The 18,761-nt window shown below is 42.6% G+C and overlaps 1 protein-coding gene across 1 annotated transcript in view; it reads right to left on the reverse strand.

The window, feature by feature from the left end:
* Positions 1-6,473: 6,473 nt before the first annotated feature.
* The window catches only part of WDFY4 (WDFY family member 4), a 147,575-nt gene continuing 135,287 nt past the window's right edge, over positions 6,474-18,761 (reverse strand). Inside the window, exons 57-62 of the mRNA XM_050898756.1 lie at positions 18,392-18,550; positions 14,312-14,491; positions 11,220-11,402; positions 10,511-10,598; positions 8,172-8,283; positions 6,474-7,044 (exon numbers count right to left, since the gene is read on the reverse strand). Coding sequence (XP_050754713.1) covers positions 6,978-7,044; positions 8,172-8,283; positions 10,511-10,598; positions 11,220-11,402; positions 14,312-14,491; positions 18,392-18,550 — 789 coding nt within the window. The 3' untranslated portion in view covers positions 6,474-6,977. The remainder of the gene's footprint in view (positions 7,045-8,171; positions 8,284-10,510; positions 10,599-11,219; positions 11,403-14,311; positions 14,492-18,391; positions 18,551-18,761) is intronic.

The raw sequence follows: 18,761 nt of genomic DNA on the forward strand, positions 1-18,761 counted from the left end.
TTGAGCCTCCAGCTGAGACCTGCTCCGGTTTTCATTTTAGTACGTAACACAGCTAGTTGCTGCAACTGCATTTCTCCCTGCTGTGCAGGACCTGGGACTCTCCTGCGTCTCACACCAGGGAAGTAGGAGGTCATGTGCACAGAGTCGCCAGGCAAGCTCACTTGAGTTCTGGTCCTGGCTAGGGAAAAGACTACTTAACCTCCCTGCATGCTTGTTCCCTGTGCCCCTCTTGAACACAACCTGTTGAGTCAAAGTCAAACTTTCCCTCTTCGATTTAATTTGAGTTGTTAAGCCATGTTAAAATCCTGTCTATCTTGCCTGCAGCAATATTTTACCATAAGGAAGCGAATGAGAACACAACGTTGCATTAGGGCTCTTTACATAGAGCTGCACAAGACAAGATCCCCTTTGAGGGCTTTTGCCTTCCTATTCTGGGCTGGCATGATCTTGGGCACAGTTGACAGCAACTACAGTACGTAGCTACCCACAGCCCCACATATTGCTTTGAGAAATTAGCTATTGATCCTTTTGGATTATCCTCAGGAAGGAGGAGGCCTGCAGGAACTTCTCTGACTGCTAACAGTTCTCTCCTGACACCGACGGGGAGCACAGCACAGAACCAAGACATCATGTAAAATATACAGGGCAAAAAACACATGGGGATGGGCAACAGTTATCACTTTCAAACATGGTAACTGGACATGTGTCCTCCCCTTACCATAAAAGCAAACAAGGAGTCACTGGATACTGCTCAGTGGTGCTACACCACTTCCTCCACCTCTGATTCTGCCTGCTGTGCATAGGAACTAGAAGGGAAACTGCTCAGCACCATCTGTGAAGGGATTTGTCAGGCAGCCAGTTAAGCAGCTTTACAAATCTCATTCCCCTGCACTAGTCCTGTGGGAGACAAGTAAGTGGAGAATCCATATCAGATCAGCAAGATTGACAGCCAGCCATTATTATTCTATATGGCACCTCTACACCTTAAATGGTCCTGCCTTGCAATGGCACTCTGCTCTCACCGGAACATGCGCCCTTCAAATCCCTCAGGCAAACATAGCTACGCTCACTTCTACCTCTATTTCCTCCTTGCTTGCTCTCAAAGAGCAACCAGAGGATAGAAGAGCTCTGTTCTGCCAGGGAACTAACTCAAAAGCCAAAATTAGTAAATCACTGTGCACATGACGACGGCAAATGGCAAAGGCCATTCCCATGTATCACTATAAAAAATAACATTAATTGGGATGCTTTGCAATTTCCTGTACAACCCATAATTAGGTTAGATAAGAAACTAGCAGTGTCTAAGTGCTATAAACGTCTAAATTAAGTTATTTTGAAAGTGCTCGGCACTTTGACATTTGAGAGTTCAGAGTAATTGGGGTATTGAAATAAAATTGCTTCTGTTATTTAAAAGGTCATTATCTTCTTCGGGTAGATATATAAGGACTATTTTCCACTCTACTGAGCTGTTCTATTTGGTACAATTAGACCTGCTTGAGTAGATTTCTAGTGGGCCTCCTCCCACTTATCACAGTCTCAGCACTACCACAGGGAAGGGCCTGTAAATATACAGCCCAAATACGGAGTATATATTCAGCTCATAATCGGGCTCTGAAGAGCCAAGAGCTGCCCAGAGCTTCAAACAGACACCCACCATGAACACCACGGGCTGCTACACCCAGCAAGGTGGTAACTGAGTCCTTACACAACCAAAGTCAACAAATGCCAGGTTACAGGCAGAAGCCAGCCTGCCAGGGAGACAAAGGCTTTGGAGCAAATCAGGATTTCACCTTCCCAACCAAATTACCTCATAGTCTGGCAGCAGCTCTGGTTATTTCAATAACACTACTGGAATCCCTTGTTTACAACATGCATGGTCCCTCTATCACAATAAAGATATGCCTTTTGCTTGCTTACCAGATCTGGTGCTCTGCAACTGTGACAGTCAAAGATGGGAACTTAAATGAATACACCTTGACTGCATTTTATTTTGGTTAGTCCAGCGGTGTCAGTAAAATAAGGGAGTATAAAGACATAGACATTGGCAGAGGAGATTTAACGTGTTACCACCTCTCCACTGGAGACTGCCACAGCCAGGAGACCGTGGGGAATGGACTGAGCACAGGAGTGAGCAAAGAGCACTCTCACTGTTCATTCCAGTGGCTTAATCCCTGTGCTCCCCCCATGGGAGCTGAGCATCCCACCAAAACTGGAGTAGCTATGGGAGCATGACTCTTTGTTGTCCCTCCTGGCCAGGAAACAGATGTACAAGGGAGAAGCGAAGTCCTTAGAGCCTCCTGTCCAAACTGAACAAGGAGACAATTTCTGACCTGAAACAGGTGAAGTTCTCATGCTGCTGTTGCAGTCACTCACACAGAGACAGTTTCTCCCCATCAGTAAAAGCTCACGATGTTCTTTCCACCACAGGACTCACCTGACATCCTCAGCTCCAGCCACCCAGCCAGCACACTCACCATTGCTCCCTCTGACTGCCCTACATGTTGCAACCCTCCACATGTATAGGGTTGCAACATTTGAGTATGAAACACATCAAGTGATCACTGAACACAGGCACAGCTGTCCCCATCACAAGGCCTACATTTGCTCAGTACTCATTACAGCAAATATTACTCATGGTCACCAAGATCCCAACGTACTGCTGAAGGCTGCCTGGTTCTGGATACCAGGTTTCCATAAGTCATTTAACTCCAGTGCAGGAAATGAGCAGGTTCCCTTTTAAAAACTTGATGTGGCTAATTTCCAGGAGCCTCATGACACTTGGGAAGAGCTCTGATGACAACCTGTCTGTAAGGGAAAAAGCATAGGGAAGGTTGGCATTCCTCCACCAGCCCTGTTGCCTCTCACATCTCCGCATCAGCCTGGCTGACTTCAATGACAGTAATTGCTATGCACACGTCTGAAGAGTGACACCAGTAATGCAACAACTAGTCTGATCCACAAGTGATGTGTGTGACCATAAGCAAACAAATCACTCCAGCTACCTGGCTCAGAGGTGCTTAGTACCAAGCAGGAGGAGACAAGAGAGCTGAGATCAGGTCCAGAGCTTTTCTGGGCTTCTTTTTCCAACTTCCTTGGGATGTCCCTCCTGAAAGATGAGACAAGCACGACAGGCTGCATTTTTCATGCAGAAGGGAGCATATACCCGCAAATTACTTTAGCTCATACAGCTCTCGGATAGCTTCCCTTGTGACAGCCATAGGCAATCATGAATGAGATGATCTTCTTACCAATACCCTCTTGTAACAAGCTGAGATCCCTGTATGAAAAGGACTTGGGAACAGTAGCACATGGTGACAATCACAGTGGAAACTTTCCCATGGGAGTTACAGATCGGTATGCATGGATTTCTCAAAAAAGGTTTAAGCAAATTCTTTTTTATGAGGATGCAAAGGCCCTGCAGTGCACAGGCAGCTCTGCAAATATTGCTTCACTAGTGTTTGTTAGCCAACAGAAAGCTACAGAAATCAGACAGTATTTAATGCTCACTGTAACATTTATAAGACTTCTATTGCTGAACAAGGAAGCAAGATGGTCTGTGCAATAACCAAGTAAGTGTGACTAAGGCATTTTAGGGTTTATGGTCCTCAATTAGATTAAACTGATTTTTAAAGTCACATAAAGGTTGTGCTGTTCCACATTTCTCTTCTTGGTTTCCCTACAGGGCAGAGTTAAGACTGTGCCTTATTTCTGCATTTCTTATTCTAATGGGATTGGATTTCTTTTAAGGGTAATTCTCACCCTGAGCTACTTACCCCTTGCAAAAGTTGGTTCTGAGATAATTACAACACTCTGCTGATGTTCACACTGTGCCACTTACAGTAACAATGGAGTTATGCTGAAAATATTTGCTGTGGAATTGCTCTACTTGCATAATTTTTCAAGCATATTCTAGATCTGCTACCCCTACATTCCATGAGGCCATTAGAGAATCAGCATCACATCAGGATACCCACCAAGTAGGCACTACTGCTGCCCCTGAGCTAGCACCAAGTCTTGTCTATGTGTCAGTGAAAGCTACCTCCACATCTAGAGCTGACAGAATTTCATGGACATTCACAATTTACCAAATACACAGGAGATCAACACAAATATAGAAGTAGGTGCTTGCAAGAGGGTTAGTTTCAGCTAATTGTTCAACCATATATTACAAATTTCTAGCAAAAACTTCAGGTCTCAGACTTGCCTGCAGAAAAATGACCAGGTAGCACTCTACCACTGTCGCACACACCGGCTGTATCAGACCTAGGAGATGTGATGACTGCAACGTGCTTACATTTGTGCCTTAACTCTGCAAGCAACGAGTGGTGCTTTTCGTACTCACAGTATACATTTCTTTCCAAGACTTACGACTCTGGGGAAAAATCCTCTAGAGCTAGAGAAGAACCCAAAACTTTCTCAACCAAGCACTGTTGTACAGCAAATCACTCCTAATCAGAATTTTCACCAGGAGGAAACTGCAACCCACTTCTATCCATTTGCATTTTATATTATCCCAAATTACAACTCCCTAAACATCAGAACAAGCTTGACACAGGAAGACATTAATTCTTAACCTGCTGACTTCCATTCATACATGCACACTCTGGATTTGTTCTCTGTGATCCAAAACAGCTGATGCACCTCATCCTTCTCTTGAAGATGTAACAGAACTGCCATTAGGCACAAGGAGATGAGCCTGTCAAATCCATGCATGGCTAGCCTACAGCTGGCCTCTTCTTATACCAAACAAAGTCAGGTTGATGTCTAGAGCATTGGAGCCATTAGTGCCGCTGTCCAGGCTGCAAAGTAGGTGTCAGTGCCAGCTCTAGGGAAGGGAGTATCTGCTATTGGCAAAGACAGGCTGCATGAAAAGGCTAAAGAAGGAGACACAATTAGCAAGCTATGAAGATGCCTACTAGGTAAATGAAAACACAGGTAGTAAGCTTCTTTCATGGCTCAATCACCTTTATCATGGTTCAGTAAAGCTGTATTCGCAGTTGACAGGAGTCCAAGTCTTGCTGTCCATGTGTCCAAATCACAGCTTATTTTTAAGGAACATGCAGAGGGAAGAGGAAAGAAATAATGTACTTAATTTTGTTGAATTCTATGACAATTGACCTTTCCCCAGTCCTCAGGAAAAGGAAAGATGGGCATGGTCCACCTTTGCTCCATAGGGTTACTTTGATTGCAAAAACATTGGTGTGTTTTGCCCTGTTTTCAGTGTATGTTTCACTGAGCACAGAAAGGATAGTATTTGAGTCATCAAGTCACACACTTGGAGGTTAGAAAGGATAACCAGCCAGGTCATCTGTGTAGACATAATGCAGCCTTCCTTGTATGTCCGCATCATGAGCTAGCCTCTAATTACTACATTTTTCACAGGCAATTACCTCACTCACTGTGGAGGTTAGACCGAGCTGTGGGGTGGGGTGGGGCAGGGACATGTCTCAGCTCTCTGTAAGGAAGCAAGCTGTTTGCCATAGGAAGTCTTGCTCATTCAGCAACATAATTCGAAAGAAGTCATGAACAAAGCAGTGCCCTACAGGAAGAAGAAAGTTGATGGTGTAGTTAGAGAAAGACTGGTGAAACCTGTCTTCTACTCCAGATTCTTCCTAATGATGCTGGCAAGTCTCTAGCACCAAGATTTTGGCATACAGCAAGTTCCTCACGTTCCTCAATCTCTGGGTGTCCAGTGCAGCACACACAGGGCTTCACTCCTGCAGTGCTAACCAGTCCCAGTGCAGTGGAAATCAGGGAACTCTCCTGGCTCTGTCTGTTCAGAGGTGTGTTTGGTGGTATGAACACAAGGGACTTCATGGCCATAATGTCCTTTGTGTTCTTCCTGGCTCTGCCCTGACCCAGCCTGTGGCATTCAGGAAGCTGCTCTGCCTAAGTGGCTGCTCAGCCCTTCTGTAAGATAAGATACTCAATTTCTTTACCAGGTCAAGGAGGGGCAGGGGAGAGGGGGAATTAAGTTATCAGTTTAGCTCCTTCAAATTCTCATAAAATGTTAAGGAGCTTGATTTGTCACACTTTCTCCATTTCCACTAGGGACATAAATGGCACTTAAATTTATTACACTATGGCCTCAGCCTTCTTATACTACAAATACCCACTTCTACCATGCAGGGTGATGGTGAAGGTAAATCCTGAAGTATGTCTCATATACTGATATTCCAGAGAACATCTAGACAAGGCTAGGAAAAAAGGTAGTGAAGGAGGAGAATGAAAGAATATGTTGACCAGCTGCGTCAGATCTTCATCCTCACCCATTCCATGCATTTTGCCTGCTTTGCTCACTATGAAAAAAAACAAGTCAGAGATTAGGAAACTCAAGATTGCACCATAACACATGTTCACAATGGGGCTGGATAAAGGCACCACTATCAACCTGGGAATTCCTACCTTCACTTTGCAAACAAAATAGCTTTTCAGAAGGCATGCATACATTTTAATGCAGATTCAGGGAAGGAGGAAGAGTAGGAATGGAGTTAACATACTTGTATGTTAGCAAGAACAAAGATACTGCAACAAACTCACTTAACATCTGTTTGAAGCCTCAGTATTTTCTGATCTCATGGTAGTAAAACAAGAATATGTTCATTTTATTAAGCTACATTGCTCTTTAGCATAAGCAAGGCAGTTTTATTTGCTAGCTATTTTTTGTGAAATACAATGCATTATGCTAAATTCAGTACCTAAAATAACATTTAAAATACAAAAGTTTTCCTAGGACAAATACTGCAAAATCTCATCGTCTATGTGCATGTCTGTCAGTGTCTCTCACAACTTTGGAGTCCATTCTCTAATTTCCATCAGACTTGACTGCAGGGTCAGTCCAACAACTCCTTTGAGATTCAGTCCCCAGCCACAGGCTTCAAGTTTCTCTGATTCTTTCATGCTCTGAAGGGTAATTTTCTCTCCATCCAAAAGGCTGAAAAAACAAGAGTTCTTGGCTGGTTCTTGGCTATTTCTTCCTACCCATCCACAGACCAGCAGCAGACTCTTCCCCAGTCATCACCAACTAGGAGCTTAGAGGAATTTCTTGAGAAAGAAAGAAAAAAAAGAGAAAAATGTTCAAGAACAAGACACAAATAGGATCAAGGCTTTCTCCTGTATGTGTAGCAATTAGGAGGATGCAACATTCAGGGGAGTACATTCTCTTTAATGTTAAATTTGAAGAACAATGATATAGAATAGACAAAGATTTGTACTTCAAAGACTGAACTTAGAATTGGATCCAAACTTTCCTGGAGTTCAGTGGGTTATTTGTGGACAATCTAGCCAGATCAGAAGCTCTTATCCTTCTCCGAGACTCTATGAATGTTAAATAATCTGCTAGCCAGATTCAGAATTCAGACTTGTTAGCACATAATGGCTTCAGCCACTGAAATCTCTGCTGCATGCAGTGCCACCAACACTAATGAAACTCCAAACTTTCCCACTTTCAATGCATATAAACATCACACTCACTAAGTGCTCTAAATCTGAGCGTGCAGAATATAGGAATCATTTTAGCAACTATCAAAATGCCAACACTTTTGGAGAGAAAGACAGCAACTCTTTTACAGTACATTGTAACATCCTGGAGTAGGAGATAACAACAAATATTACAGCCAGATGAAATTGCAGGAGCAGGATTGAATAAACTAAAATACAGCTGGCTGTGCAAACTGAGTGGAATTTAACAACAAAGTTGTCCTTCAGCTAAAAACTTCCTGTTTACATTTTAAGGAGATAGTATCTCCAGCAACTCCTAGGATAGTGTTTTTTCTATGGTGCAGAGGCGGTGTAGCAGCTACTGGTCTCTACAACTACTCTGGCCGAAACCTGCTATTTCTCCTGGGTTGTCTCCTATCTGACCACTGACTACCCCAACATCCTTCACTTAATACAGTTAGCCAGGCCAGCTCCCAGAGTGACTGCGTTTGGCTAAGTGATTCGACTGAGATTTAAAAAAAACAAAACAAAACAAAAAAACACCCAACCCAAACCAACAACAACAAAACCCCCAACAACAACAAAACCCAAACCACAAAACCCCAGCAGTACTACAAACTCCAGAATGCAGTCAAAGCCCCTGCCGATTCCGGGCCGAGCGGTGGAGCCCCCGCGGGCGGCGCGGTGCCCTCTGCCGGACCCCGCCTGCAGTGCAAAGGGAAGGACAGTACCTGGATACCGCCAGCGCCGTCACCGCTGGGCTGGTCTTACTTGGTTTTCCAGTCAAGGCGAGGCTGGGATTCAGTTCCCGACAGAGAACAAGATGTTTTCCACACTTGTTACCTGTTGTGTGGTTTAAAAATAAATATTTAGAAAGTGTCTGGGGGCAGCATGGATGGGATTGTTATTATTTACGGTCAGCAAGTTGTTAAGTTGAGAACAAATATATTTAATCTCAGCCTGTGCTGTTGCAAAATAGGCCCATCCCAATTTAATTTGTGGCTATGATAGTTACATGTGCTGACGTGCGGCTGTATCAATTGTGTGCTAAATTGGATTTGTGTATTATTGCTTTCTAAATTGCATGCCTAGTTCAGCAAAATTGTTCATCAGTTTTCACTGGCTCTATGCTTAATAAGATGCCCCACAATACCTTGCTGCCAGGATATAATACAGCCCATAATTGCCTAGTAAAAAGAAATTACATAAAGCCCTGGTATTATCAACTTATCTAAATCTGCTCATAACAGAACCAATAATTAAATGCTGAGAACATTTCACATACACACACACATACACACACACCTAACAACATAACTCAATCATAGTTACTTTGGTCTTTTTAATGACTGTGTTTTGTATTAATTTCATTTTCTGTAATGCGTAGAATGAGATGTGGGAATATTTGGCCATTTAAAATAATTCTGAAGTCATCCGAATAGTTTAAGGGAACATGTTACTGCTTTGATTACACCTCTCAACTCTTTAATAAAGAGCGCTGTTGCTGTGTGCATCTGAGAACGTGCATCCTTATGCTCATGTGCAAACAGGTGTGTGTGTCTACACATCACCAGGTGCCTGGGGTCAGTGCGTGTCTTCTATGATCCTCTCAAAAAGGTACAAGCAGGAGTATTCTGCTGTGCTCCCATGGGCAGCTTTTAAGTCCTCGTTTAGAAAACTAAGACATAAAATTTAAAAATAGCTAAAATCTCAGTTTGTTCAAAGACATGCCTATGCAATTGTACCTGAGTAAATAGGACATGGAAATATCTGCCACAGGAAGTTACGGACAAGAACTTAGGAAATTCTTAAAACAAATTGGACATTTCTACATGTAAAAAGAATCTGCAAAATGACTACAGAATACTACAAAGATTTTGGAAGAAATGTTAAGTTTTTTGCTTTGACTTACAGCAGTCTCTGATTACAGACCACAATGAAACCAAATACATAGCTACCACAGCCAGACTATCTCTCATCTGGCATCTCTGGTGTTCTTGCATCTTCCTTAGAAGCATCTGGCTCTAGCTACTCTGAGACATGACAAAAGGTAGGATGGGCATCTGGTTTGGCATTTCCAATATGCCTCTGTATGTACAAATATTTTCACATAGCAAAGTAATGTAAGTGCCAAGTTCCATGAACAGCACTTCTGAAGATCTCAGTGGCAATGCCCAATTACTGTATAATATCTTTTTATGCAGATGTTACATCTATAGCTCTATATTTATGCAAATTGTGTGCCTAAAATTGAAGTAATAGAGAATGTCTGTAACGAGGATCGCAGCAAATAAGTGGTGTAAATTATACATACTAACAACACAATTCCTTTCTCTTATAAAACGTGCTGTGAAGAGAAGCAAGCTGTGCTATTTAGGACGTGCCTTTAAAGCTCCCTGGCAGGTTTCAGCTCCTGTATTTGTTAGAACAGAGAAGTGAGCTTGAGTTGTTTTTAATACCAGTCAGCATCATAGCCCCATCATCTTATTAACCTCAGCTCTGCAAGAACTCCAGGGTATCAGCTTCAGCTTGGCATAGCCTTGAATAAACAGCTCCATGCACGAGGGCCTGCTGCTGGCCTCCCACCGGTTTGAAGGGCCTCTGACCTCATTTAAGGCGGCAAAGACAACAAACTTCCCTGTTCCATCCCAGGGCAGGATCTGGTACTGCCCACTTTGACATTATGCCAGGATACTTTAGTATAGGCCATCAGCAGAGGTATGAAGGGAATCGGCTTTCTGGAGCCAGGATAGTTCATTGGTTTCATAGATTTATGCAGAAAGGTGGTCTATCAAGCTTGACAGAACCCATGACAGAGCCTATGAAGAAGCTTTCAGCTTCATCCAGGCAGGATGTGCCCATGAGACTGGTGGCTCGGGTGCTCTCTGTCTCTAAGGTAGGGCAGTGGCTACCCACTCCTGCTGCCGCTGGTTACAGTAACACTGCACCAGTTACCTGCACCATCTCCCCTTCACACCACTGCGCTCACACACCCTCTTCTTCCTCACAACCAAACAAGGTCTGCAGCACGCAGTCACGCTGCAGTTCACAGCCCACCCTGTGGTCATACCCGTGTTGCCTGGCTCTTCCATTGTGCCTCTCTGCAGTCTCAGTCCAGCAGCTTGGTCTGGGGTATTGGTGTATTTGGTCTTCCACAGCTGTGCCAGCAAGGAGGTAAAAATGGAAAAAGCATGGATTATAACAATGCAACAAGAGAGAGATGCGGCTGCCTGCTTCCCTGCAAGGGCTGGAAATGGGACTTCTACCATCAGAACAGGATTTCTCAGTTGTCTCTGCCACTGCGCTGCAGGGCGTCACACTGGAGAAATGTATGCGGGGAGCTGGTGGGGTTGCGAGGCTGACACTGACAAGGATCCCAGTAACCCAGGAAGCTCTCCCACCAGACTGGAGGCAGAACCAGCAGTGAATTCCTGCTCCTGAGAAAGTATGACTTAATAAACTGAGCTGTGAACCAACTCTCAGAAACCAGACTCAAACATATTTCCAATGGGCAATATAATTTTTGCTTTCAAAACCACACCAGAATGAAAAGCACATTTTCAAAACTCTTCCTGAATGGCAAAGACTCCTCCCATTCAGGAGGATAAAAGTTGATAGGAAGCAAACATTTTACTCCGATTTTCAGCTTCTGCCCTGTGCTGCCCTGTTAAGAAAGTAGCATGGGGTTTTAGTAGCTCTGTCCCTCCATTTAGGATGCAAAATTCTGCCTCTGGTCTACAATGAACCAGGATTCCCTTTCCTCTCACCCATCCACCTACCCTCACCACTCCATCTGTGCTTCCCGTGATGATGATGCTGCGTGTGTCCCAGTCCATCACTTCAGCAAAGCAGCAGCAAACAATACGGCATTCGGGGCTGCAGGTGGTGTTAATGCTTGCAAGAAGCTGGCCATTGACTGTCCACAGATATAGGTAAGATCCAGCACAAGAGATAATATCACCCTGTAACAAAGCAAGAGGCAATGTTTCAAAATCCTACACTCATCCTCCTCACAACTTTTAAGTGTTGATTATAAATTACAGAGTTGTTCTGACTTAAATTCTGACCTTTGTTTTGCTTCTGGGCAGATGATGTAAACCAGAGAAAGTAAAAATGACATTTTTTTCCTCATGAAAAATTCTGACATTTTTACATTGTAGAAACCCAAAATAACTTTCTCAGATTTAGCAAGATAATGCAGAAACAAAGTTTTTTTACATTTTTTTAAAATGAAAACATTTAAATAAATGTTCCCTTTCTATTTTCCAGAAAATCCAAGCTTTTAGTAAAAAAGCAGAGTGACAAACTGGCCTAGCTGCTGTCAGGGACAGTGACTGTGCACAGGCAAGGTGCACAAGCACAGGTTCTGGGCCAGGAATAGTGCTCTTAAGTTTTACAAATAAGCATTCTCTTAAACAAGGACATGGTGTTCACCTGCTTAGCTGCGAAGCCTTTGGTGATTTCACAATCCTCCTCTGCCCCTCACAGGGAGCTTAATGTCATCGCATTTTTAGATTGTCATTTGCATTTGAGCAATGACCAGCTCAGCATTCAGTGACCTGCACTTCTGATGCAGAAAACATCCTTTGCAACTGAATCTCTCCTCTCCCTTCCATGCAGGTGCATAGTCTTACCACAGACTGCATGTAAGGAGCAAATACACAGGTAATCCCTTAGGGGCAAGAAACACACAGTACCAAGAGCCAATGCTGCAATTTGAAATGATCTTATCAAAAGTGCATTTTGATCAAATTACTAATTGAAATTCCACCTAACCTTTCCACCCTTGATGCATACTAAGAACCAGCTAAATGGAACGCCATCAGCAAAGTCATCTGATTCTGGCAAAGGCCAGTGTGCCCTTAAATTAGCAGCATGCATCTGGTTTAAATCAACTAACACCATACTTCACCCCTGCCTGATGTGGGGCCAGGGCTCTTCACACCGCAGAGCAGAATTCTGAAGATAAAACAAGGATAGCACATTCGAAACAGAGTTCCCAATAATTAAAAAGATTAAATTTCAGCTGCCTTATCTGCATGAGAGTACATAATGTCCGGGCATTTGGTAATGATCTACAGTGTTTTTCAGGTCTAGACCAGGGATTTAAAACTAACTCAAATCATTAGTTACAGCAAGCTTTTACAATCTTCCTTAGCTTATAAACTTTTTGGGACAGCCTTTTTATTTGTGTCTACGTGATACAAATATCACGAGGTTTGGATCTATAAATGGAGCTTCTAGATGCGCAAACAAATATAAAAACTAACAATCACATAACAGAGCTGTATAGGATTCTTATTTCACAGAAGAATACGTGGTTCAGAAATTTGTTTCCTTCAAAACTTTGCTTCAAATCGTTCTGAATTTTCCAGGAAGAAATCTTGTTACCAAACATGTAATTTTGTGTCAATCAAAATATTTAATTTAGCATAATGGAAACATTTTGTTTCTATCTTCATGTTACAATATATAAATATATATAGAAAATTTAAACAAAAACGCATTTCAAAATTAAGCATCCTGTTCTGCTAACGTCAAAAAGAATTTTTTTATCCACAACATATGGAACCCTTCATCTTTTTTTCCTTGAAGTTTCAGTCATACTTTCCTAAGGTTTTTCATCTTTTAAATGAACCTTTCTGCGGACTATTTTCCAATCAGTTTAACCATTTGCACTCCAACAAGCTGGAGAACTGCACTTGGATCAATCACCAGACTGTTCCTGGCACAGACCATCTTGGTTTTGGACAGCTCCAGAAGAGGAGCTACCAACTAAAAAGGCTACTGGCAACGGTGGGCCAGTACACAGAAAGGAGAGGACTCCATCCTCTTGGGGTCTCAAGCCCATGCTCTGTGCCAGCCCACCCACTCATTTCTGAATGCTTGGCACCACTTCAGCTGACTTCGTAAGGGACCACCAGGGTATTCTGAACCGGCCTGCTGAAGCCACTGGCCATTTTGCACTAACCAGGACCCCTGGGGCTGGGAGCTGAGCTGGCGCTGAACAGACTACTTAATTCCCACCCTCAATTACTAACCATCAGACTGCATAGTTTATAAAGCTTTGATACGAGATGACTGTTTTGGCACAGACTAAGTAGACAATGTCTGCCTGGTTTCTTACTGCTATGAACTCAGTTTTGCCTCTTTTGGTACAAGCTCCAATACTGGATCCTACCTCGAATTGTCTGAGCAGCTGGAACCCCGCCCTAGTATATTAACAGAGACAGAAAACACAAATGTACAAGCAACAGTTTTTGGGAGGTAGAAGGTTGGGAAAAAATCTCATCCAGAGTGTTTACAGTTAAATCCAATACAGAATATTTTCCTATCAACATGCATGCAATTCTGGCCAGGCACAGACCACAACAGACTTATACCCACTGCTCTCAAGAGCTCCCCCTGCACCTGAGAGTAGAAGGGAAAGCAAAAAGCCAACGTTGTCACTGCAAAGGTGTAAGGTAGTTGTCAGCTGAGGTGGCAGACTGAGGTCTAACATATCTCAGCTGACATGGCTCTGCTGCATGAATGTCAGGAGAAATTAATGAAATAATGGAGGCAATAAGGTTATGGGTGAGCCAAATCCAGGAGCTACTAGGGTAATACTTCATGCTCCATAAACTAAAAGTTATTTAATCCTGCTATCTACCCATCCAAAGATGCTTCTACTTAGCTACTCAGTCTAAGATGTTGCTTTTAGTGCTCGCCTCTCATCATTAAGAACACTATTAGCAATCTCTGTAGAAAGAAAAAAAAAAATCAATGTATCAGACTCTCAGGATGTTTTTATGTTGGGAAGAGCACCCATTAAATTATCATGAAATGTTCATGGATGCATCAGAAGAAAGATGATAAATGAAGATCTTACTGTTGAATTGTTGATGGCAACAGAACAGAGGCTTGCCCCGTGGGCAGGAAGCTGGTTTATGTATGTCAGCTGGTTCAGGTCCCAAATGATGCAGGTTCTGTCATCGGATCCACTCACGAAGATGCTGTAGGTCACAGATGCAGCAAGGCAGGTCACTGCCTGAGTGTGCCCATACAAAGCCTAGTGGGGAAAAAGCGACCAATAAACCACAGCAGAGGGTGGCTGATTTACTAGGGAACCACAGTCCTACTGTCATTTGCTTAGTAAGAAGCAGCAACCTAGTCATTCTTTGGAGAACTGAAAAGGGTATGAAGGGGAAATACCAAAGGATCTTATAAAAGCGTCCTTCTCCAACTCGTGGTAGAAGAAAGTTGAAGCTCCTAGAGATTATATGACTTGCCATAAGTTGCACAGTAACTCAGGGCCCTTGGCATACATATCAGACTCTACGACAGTGCTCAGCAACAAAACATCATTTTTCACTTCAGTCCATGCAGTTTTAAGTAAAATTTATGCTTGGAGATTACTATTTCTCAATATTTAAAAAACATTTTGAAATAAAACTTAGCAGGATGTATTTCAGTGACCTTCTCACGCTTATCTTTCTGTTTTTCTGAACAAGTACTAATATTTTTCCAATTTTAGTTAAGAAGAAAAACAGCATTTGGGGAGAATTTTTGCTTTAAAGCCATATAGGAATTCTTTTCTCTCTCGTCATTACACAACATTCTTTTTTTGTTGTTGTTTTATAGCTTCCAGAGAGATAAGGAGTGCCCAGTTTAATTTAGCCTTATTTAAACAGTTTCATTAAAAAAGACTACACTTTAGGCAATTTAATAGTACAGATAGAAGTCATGGATTGAAGTATACTGATGACAATTGTTTAATGCAGCATTTTCAAGTGACAGCAGTATACATTTCTGCTGCATAACCACCAATGACAGTAAAGCCTGTAGGGCAACAGATAAAAAGTCCTTCACAACTTTCCTAAAAAGCCTTTCGGGGCTCAATTTTTAGCTGCCTTACTGTGAAAAATCAGAGCCACCAGTTTTAATGTTGGTTTTAACAGTAAATGCGTATTCCCTGCTGGCTTTCTCTCCATGACATAATTAGCACATCTTCAGGGTCTGTCTCAGTTCAGCATGGAGCAGGAGAGCCACATGTCCCGGATGATTTTTGCAAACACATCTCATACTCTTTTCCAGTGTGTGACTGTGAGGCTGAACTCTTGCTGGCTAACATGTGCTGCCACTTGCCAAGGTTACTAGGACAACAGTATTCAATCATTAATCCACTGGTGAAGAAGCTGAGCTGCAGCAGGCTATGCACTACTGAAGGTGACCTGCAACTGTGAGGGACGAATTTCAGCTTGTGATTTATTGCATTCACAAGAACTGCCGACTAAAAATACTGGCACAAAATGGGGTCTCCAACAGTGGTTTTCAGAGGTCAGAAAGACTCTCAACTGAGCATAGAAAAGGAGGCTCAGCAATAGCTTTGGACCGGCTGTAGAATAGTCTCTTTACAAAGGACTGGGCATAACCCAGTGCCTGTGCTCGAGAACTGCACAAGACCTCTGCAAAAAGGACTGGGACAAGGCAGGTTCAAGGGCTCCAAATTTCCTCTCCTTCCTCCAAAGCATGAAAGAAAATGTACCCACTGTGACAGCACCCACACTGCCAAGTCAAGCCAAGCTAAGCTCCTGCACAAGTTTTAATAAACCCCTTTTTTTCTTTTCTTAACCCAGAAAGATCCTACCTGGCAGTGAAGTGCTTTAAACACAAGCTGAGTGTGGAAGAGAGGGCTAGACCTGAGCCCAGTTATAATCTCAGCTTCAATCCACCAGTGTCTCAATGCATATTCATGCAAAAACAGTCGCATGCTTTTAGCTCTCTACCATCTTCTCATTATTGCTCTGCAAAGACTGACAGGTTTTCCCTTAATGGGAAACATCCTGCAGCATATCTACAGAAAGCACTGTGAGGCCTGTCTCCAGAGTAAATTCACAAATATTAAAAGACAAAAAAAGACGACCAGCTTCACTGCAGGAATGCTTAGTCCATGAAAACTTAAACCAGGTTTGACCGTCCAACTTAACTGGCTGACATGGACACAGACACTTCACAGCTATGCTCAACACCTCCCTGAGAGGTCTGTGTGGCAGACAGCACAGCTTGCCTGGATGCTTCTCCTGGTCTAGTGTTTCTTTTGGCCCAGAAATTCTGGGGGCTGGATTGCACAGATCACTCTGCTCATGAACACTGAGCGAACTGGTAAATTGCATGGATCAATACTGAGGCTATTATGCTCAATCTTTAGTGTTCCACAAAACTGTGGAAGCAGCCCCAGCTAGAGAGGGAAAAGCGACTTTTTCTGCTGAAATATAGTTTCTGTACTTTACTACATTCCAAACCAGAATGTGTCAGTCCCATGAGACAGCTGGTAAGTGAATAGCATCCACTTTATAGCACATCAGTTTTACTTAAGCAAAGCTCATTCTCTCAGGAACGATGATACAATTTTTTTGTTCAGCAGAAAAAGCAGCCACCATGAAACAGTGAATTACATGAAAGCAGCAAGTAATTCACTGGAAGACATTTAGAACCATAGTTCAAATTTACATCTATGCCAGATAGTCATCAAAAAAAGCCTCTGCTAGCAAAGAAGGAAAAAACCCAGAATTTGTCATTGCATGACCTCATGCCACTTTGTGGACTTTGGGTAATACCAGATTAATCACAGTGGAACACATCAGCAAAGCTGATTTTAGATTGTTAAAGAGAAAGGCATTATATTGGAGATAAAAGACAGCCTCTCCAAACAGTTGCCTGAAACTCAAACTGACCCCCTGACTGGTATCATTTTGATCTTGATCAAGATTACTGCTTATGCTTTTCTCTACTGCTATTTCTTCCATTTCTATGTCCATGTCCTGGTTTGGAATAATAACCAGCTGGATTAAAAGATCATCACTGAAGATCTTGTCTCATATTTCTGGCTTCTTCTCAAGCAGGAGACATCATACACCTCAGAAGAGAGACTGCTCTAAACACATTTTCCCCCCTCATTTCAACACACAAGAATTTCAGATAAATGAAGATCTAAATACTTCTCTGGCATCCCAACAGACATTGAAGTTTTCACATCATTTATTGACAAATAAAATATGTTTTGGCTCAGGGTACGGAAAGCACTGAAATATCATCTGAATATCCCTCCAGAGCAAATGATCAGAAGAAACTACTAACACTTGGAGACCTTGCTGATCAGTGAACCCTTTATTAGTTTGCCTAAAAGTAGCAGAGCATTTTCTGTCTTGATTCCTTAGGGAAAAAGGGTCCCATGCTGCCTTTCAGATAGGATAGAGGTATACTCTAGCTTTACTTGTAAAGCTGAGAACTCACCATAGCTGAACCACAAAAATCTTGCATGAGAATTCACTTTTGTAAATGAAATAGCATTTATACAGCTGTTTGATGACTACAGATGAGCTCCAAATCAACAACCACTAAATGACTTGGGACAATGAGGACAGAAATTATATCATTCTTATTGGATGCATCCCTACCTCATGGAGTGACAGATAAACCTTTTATGTTCTCAATTCAGGTTGAGAGAAAAGAATCAAGAACTTTGCCTAGCTGAGCCTTCATCTCCATCATCTAAGTTTGCAGGGTGTTTTGGAGATCCTGCCCATTGCTGTAGCATCCCAAAAAGAACTATAAGCATCTCCAGGTGATACTGGTTTTTGAAAATAATCCAAGAGTTGGCTGCACTTCAAGTGAGGAGAGCATATGCCTTATATTCACTGTTTCTTTGGTCATGATAAACTTTGGAAATGCTACCAAAGGGGGAAAAAAAACCAAACCAAGCAGAGTTCATAACGATAAGCTATGGGTATAAGGCATATTATCAGATCCTGACCTGATAACAGGCTGTTACACAATACTGTTGATTATTGGGGGGTTTTCTGCCTTCTTGATTCACCCGAAGGTGTTTCCTCTGCCAGTCATCTGCGAGAAAGAAACTGATCTTTTGGTTTTCATTAAGTTTCTATAGCAAAAGAGCCACAGTACTGACCTGTCTCAAGTTTAGACATTTCACTTTGTCCTTGACCAAGGAAAGTTCCCAGACACACACAACCGAGCTTGTTCCAGATGTGATTATGGTAGTTGCTGAAGGACACACAGCGCAGAGGCACTTTCCCCAGTCTGCCATGCATTCAAATCTAGTCACGTTCTGTACAAGAAAGCAGCTTTAAGTCAAATGCTCATCTGGTGATACCATGCATTTATTAATATCAAATAGCAGATTCACTTTTCAGAACCAAGCCTCTATTTCTTCAAATCCAGGAAAAAAAAGCTCATTTTAACCAGTCTCTATGCTGACAGCAGAGCTGCATAATACACACATGCACAAGCTGTGGCTGCATGCAGCTGTGCCATCCTCC

The sequence above is a fragment of the Gymnogyps californianus genome, chromosome 6 (genome assembly GCF_018139145.2).
Source record: "Gymnogyps californianus isolate 813 chromosome 6, ASM1813914v2, whole genome shotgun sequence".
Classification (NCBI taxonomy): Eukaryota; Metazoa; Chordata; class Aves; order Accipitriformes; family Cathartidae; genus Gymnogyps; species Gymnogyps californianus.